This window comes from Chinchilla lanigera, unplaced genomic scaffold (assembly GCF_000276665.1).
Source record: "Chinchilla lanigera isolate Chin_1 unplaced genomic scaffold, ChiLan1.0 scaffold00053, whole genome shotgun sequence".
In the NCBI taxonomy this organism is placed as follows: domain Eukaryota; kingdom Metazoa; phylum Chordata; class Mammalia; order Rodentia; family Chinchillidae; genus Chinchilla; species Chinchilla lanigera.
In genome coordinates, this window is record NW_004955454.1 from 187,055 (window position 1) to 192,579 (window position 5,525).

Sequence of the window (5,525 nt, forward strand, 5' to 3'; positions counted from 1 at the left end):
TCTTGCAAAGCTGCCCAGAGTAGCCTCAAACTCCAACTCCTTCTGCCTCAGCCTCCTGAGTTAGCTGGAATTATGGATGTGCACAGCACCTAGCTTCTTTATTCCTTTTGAATGGATGGAACACATTTTATTTATCTATTTATCCATTGATGGGCATGTGTTCTCATTTTCACTTGCTGTACAGGGTGCGTGGGGATATATATTACTGGGGATTAAACCCAGGCTCTTGTACGTCCCTCACCATTTTTATTTTTTGTTTTGACACATGATTTCATTGAGGGTAATGAAGTTGCCCAGGCTGGGTTTGAACTTGCAGTCCTCCGTCCTTAGAGGGTTTAGAATTTTGGAGCACATTTCATTCAGCCTGTATTGGGGTGCTGTCTGGGCAAGGCCATGGGGTGAGAATCAGTTGCCTTTGAAGGGCTGGTAGGAGACCCTGCTCCCCCTGTCTTCAGTGGCTAGGGAAGGAATCCTCCTTCCATTATGACTTTATCTAAGTGTCCAGAGGCAAAAGATATAATCAAATGGACTCTGTCCTGCATGCTATGGGGTAAATCCCAGGCACACGCAGACGTTGCCTTGCTCTGTGGCTGCTGCGTGTCCCTTTTCGTCCTCAGGCCACAGGCGTCTCTGGTGCATCTTTGTGATCTCAGTGCCCTACAGAGGCAGCTACCACATGGGGCCTGTCCGTGGCAGCAGGGAGGTGGTGCTGGCTGGAACACGTTGGGGGGCCTTTCCCACCCCTGTGTTCTCTCTGTACTGATGTGCGGCTATTGGATGCCAGAACTGCTGGTGTGGGTGACAGTGCCTTGCTCTTTCCCTAGGATGATTGCTGTTTCTACAATGGCACAGCTCACTGGGAGCCATCCTGGCCGAGTTTGGTGGGTGCTGCTGGCTGTTTCGTGCCCTTTGCAGTGTGTGTGGTCTCCAGGTTCCCCTACTACAACTCTCTCAAGGACTGCCTCTCTTGGTGAGCCCAGGGGTCACCTGATACCAAGTGTAGCGGGCAGTGGCAGGGTGGGCAGCCAGAGGTCTTTGAAAACCCAGATCCGGTAATGGTAATGTAGGGATGTGATGTGGCAGAGCTCAGAGGGTAGTGCCATGCCTCTGGAAGTAAGACTAATAGAGAGGGATTTATTTTTGTTTGGTTTTTAGAGAAGATACACATATCAGGAAAATTCTTCCTAGCTCTTAGGAGGCTATAGTTTGCTCTGACCAGGCTGTGTAAAGGAAGCCCTTCCTGACCTCACTGTGGTCCAGTGAAGTTTATATTTGTAATAACAGGAAAAAGTTATTGGAATTTTAATGAGTTAATTCCAGTCTACCACTTCCAGTGCAACCCATGGCACAAATAAAGACACAAATACATATCTAAAATGGTGGAGAACCAAGGGGGTCCTAAGTCCAGTTAGAACCATGGTTAACTGGAACAAAGGCCTCGACCCAGAACTGAACCTGGGTTTTATTAATTTGTGAAAAGGGGAGTGGCTCAGGGGTGAGTGACAGAGAAAATCGAAGTACGTGAGTGCTGTGAGCTGGTCAGGTAAGAGGCCTGAAATCTCTCTGCAGTATGCAGAGAGAGAGATGCAGAAAGAGCGATGTGCGTATCATAGACTGGGGCAGTATCTAGTGTTTTGGGCTTGGTGCTTCAGTTTTGATGTGTAATCATTATGCCTTGAGCTCAGTCTCAGCTGGCAGCATGGTGTCTCTCAGCCTAGCTCACTACTTGGGAGTTATAGGCAGGGCATCACTGACCTGTGGCATTGTTTGAAAGACTACACATCAGCACCTTGTCCAGACCCTTTTGCATTGCTTAACGTCAGTTGAGGGGATAAAGAAATATCCTAGCCAGCTCTGCATGTATCAGTACATGAAAGTAGAGCTGTCCAGGTGGTCCTCCACAGTTGTGGTTTTTTTTTTTTTTAATCTGGTGGTACCAGACATGAAACCCAGGGCCTTGTACATGTTAGGCAGGTGCTCTACCACTGAGCTGTATCCCCAGTGCTGATAACTTTTATTGACATTTTTAAAACTTATCTCTTTGGGTGTGGTGGTACAAATCTGTAATCCCAGCAACCCAGGAAGCTGAGGCTGGAGGATCGCAAGTTGAGCTGAACATGGGTAATTTAGCAAGACCCTGTCTCAAAACAAACATTTAAAAATCCTGGGGATGTAGCTCTGTGGTAGAGTGCTCCTGGGTTCAATTTCCTAGTACTGACATCACCACCACCATCACCACAACAAAATAACTTAGATGTTTGGGTGGCGTCTATAACTGTGTTATTGCTACTAATAAGTGGAGAACCTGAGGAGGTCAAGAATTTTGAAAAAATCAGGAAGGCATTTTGTAGAACCTGATGGATCCTACCATCAGAGGGTGTTACTGTGATGGTAGAGGCCCCCAAGTTTGTCATGGACCAGTGCCCAGAACACACAGGTGACAGCCATTTGCTTTGAAGTTTCAGAAAGTGATAGTTGTAGAATTTGTACTTGATTAAAGACTGAGAATGGGGCAGTTACAGGGTCATGATAGTGAAGTCAGGATAGTGAAGAGCAATCCATACATGTTGTGGGGCTTGCAGCTGGTCCCCTGTTAAGGACACTTGTGTAGGGGCTGGGGATTTAGCTCAGCGGCAATAGCGCCTGCCTGGCAAGCGCAAGGTTGTGAGTTCGGTTCCTGGTACCGGATAAAAACTAAAAAAAAAAAAAAAGGACACTTGTGTAGACCCCACACCTTTTCATAGAGTTCAGAAGTGCACCTCCTGTTTTGAAATTAGCAGCATTTGTAATTCAAATTCGAGCACTTTCATGTTTTGGCTCTTAAAATGTAGCTGGTATCTTAGTATCTTTGTGTGCTACTGAGACAGAACATCTGACACCCAAAGCTAAAGGAAGAAAATTTCGTTGTAGCTCACAGTTTGTGGAGCTTTCAGTCCATAATCGGCTGGCTCCAAGGCAGAGTGGTGTGGCAAAAGGGCATCCGTCACAGAGGAGAACAATTCATGGAGGGCAGAATGCAGCATAGCAGTGAAGTAGTGAGGAAGCAACAAGCCACAAGTGATGACAGTAACCCTCTTCTGTCGCTTATATTATATCCAGGCTACACACCCGTAGGGTAGGTAGCACTTACACCCAGGGTGGGCCTTCCCATTATCCACACCCAGAACTTTGCCAGACCAATCAGTGGACTACTTTGGTAATCACTCACCCTGGATCCCAGCATCACACACTCTAGATCCAGCCACCTCTGAAAAGCCCTAGCTATGACCCCATGAGGCTTTGGGGGGACATCTAGACATAAGCTATAACAGCTGGTTGGTGGACAGTGTGGATCCTGCCTACATTTAATAGCCATGGACAGAGGGGTCTGTAGGACAGAGCCCACTGGTCTTAGAGAGAGAGAGAGAGAAAGCTGAGCCCACGCTCATACCTACAGTATCTGTGGCCCCAGGGAGCAATGGTCTTATAATTAGGATGTGGTTCCTTTTGAGTTATTAACTGATGATATTCTTGTTCCTTGAAGGTAAACAGGTTTCTAACTCACCTCCAGTTTCCTCCCCTGTGAAGTGGGGTGCTCATGTCTAGTCTTTGCTAAATGAAACAAATGACCTAGAGGTGCATGATGCCTGCCCTCAGCAGATGGGCAGAAAGGTGTGTCCTCTTGCCAGCGGGCTAGTTCTGAGTTTCCTTGAAGCTAACCTTTGCTGGTATGACTGGCAACCGTGTTCTCCTGTGGGGCACCTGTCAAATGTGTGTGACAGGAAAGAGGGGAGCTTTCATTTCCATACCTCCGAGTTCTCCTCTTTCAGTGGTCATTAGCTAGAGAGGAGCAAAGGACAGTGTCTTAGTTACATTTCTCACTGCTGGGACAAAATACCCAACACCCAAAGTTAAAAGAGCAAAGGTTTATTTAGCTCACAGTTTGTGGAGGTTTCAGTCCATAACCGGCTGGCTCCAAGGCAGGGTGGCACATTGCAGAGTGCAACAGTTCATGGTGGTGGAAGACAGAAAAGGCAACAAGAGCAAGAGAGGGAAGCAAGCTTCTTTCCACCCCTTTTATCCAGACGACTGGGACTAGGGCAGTGCCAGTCAATCAGTGGAGTGATCTAGAAATCACCCAACCTTAATCCCAGCACCCTCAATCCCCGCATTGCACTATGAATCAGTCAAAAACTCTAGATTCAGCTACATCTTAAAAGCCTGCCCTCCATGACTGCATGAGGCTTTGGGAGGGACATCTAGACACACAATAACAGACAGAAAGACAAGATGCCACATTTCAATAGGAATTATATTTTTAAACCATCTGTTCATCAATTACAGTGATACTATGCACAATTCACCTTATGGACACAAGGTGAGAGAAATTTCTGAGAGAAATTTTTGAGAGAAAATGTATTGTATTATCTTTGGGGAAGTAGTTTGTAGGAAATTTTCTTTTTAAATTTTACCTTGATGCTATTATATTTTTATGAGTGCAAGTATGGAAGATTATTGAATCATCGCCAAATCCTGACAGTGGCTACATGAATAAGTACTATGTATTCCTTAAGGTAACAGTGCTTTGAATTGCTGCGATGCAGTAGTCTTGCATCATGGTGGGGGATGGTCGGGGTAGTTCCTTCCTGGGAGGTTGCCTGGTCAGGTATGACTATTGGGCATGCTCTCAGCACTGTGGTCAGCCCTGGACACACACTCAGTGGTGACTCCCATGCCCTCGTGTTGCATTGTATTGAGCTTATTTTCTTTCCCCATCAGACTCAAGGGCTGACCCAGGGCATAACACTTTGTAAACCTTTAAAAGTAATTGGTCAAATGTGTGAATACAGCAGATGGGTAGCAAGTGCATTTATGCTGGCAAAGGGAGTGTCCGTTCTTGGGCTTCTCAAAAAGGATATATCCTTAGCATCTGTCCATTTCATGTGTTTCTTTAAACTCATATGCTACCTTCCAGGTCTGCAGTTCCACACCCCTGGGGTCCACACCACATATCTAATTGAGCTTGAACTGAACATGTGTAGAATTTTTTTCGTGTCATTTTCCTAAAATAATTCAGTATGACAACTATTTTCATGGTATCAGTTATTATAAGTAATCTAGAGATGATTTAAAGTATCCAGAAAGGTGTTGTGTGGGTTCTGTGCAAATATTAATTTTATATTAAGGACCTGAGTATCTGCCAGGATTCTGGACCCAGTCTCCTGTAGGTAAAAAGAGACAGTTGTGAGGGGCTGGGGATTGAGCTCAGCAGCAAAAGCGCCTGCCTGGCAAGCGCAAGGTCGTGAGTTTGGTTCCTGGTACCGGAGAAAAACCAAAAAAAAAAAAAAAGAGACAGTTGTGCTTCTCCACACAAATTTCTAAAAACAACTTTATTGTGGTGTAATAGACATGCTACAATAACACCCACCCATTTAAGTGCATGGGTGGATATGTTTTTTTTTTTTTTGGTTTTTCTCCGGTACCGGGAACCGAACTCACGACCTTATGCTTGCCAGGCAGGCGCTTTTGCCGCTGAGCTAAATCCC

The 5,525-nt window shown here is 45.8% G+C and overlaps 1 protein-coding gene across 1 annotated transcript in view; it reads left to right on the forward strand.

The window, feature by feature from the left end:
* Dennd3 (DENN/MADD domain containing 3) overlaps positions 1-5,525 on the forward strand; it is a gene marked incomplete at its 5' end in the record, with an annotated part of 68,637 nt that overhangs the window by 1,756 nt on the left and 61,356 nt on the right. The window contains 1 exon segment of the mRNA XM_013520212.1: positions 825-970. Within this exon segment, the coding sequence (XP_013375666.1) occupies positions 825-970 (146 nt within the window).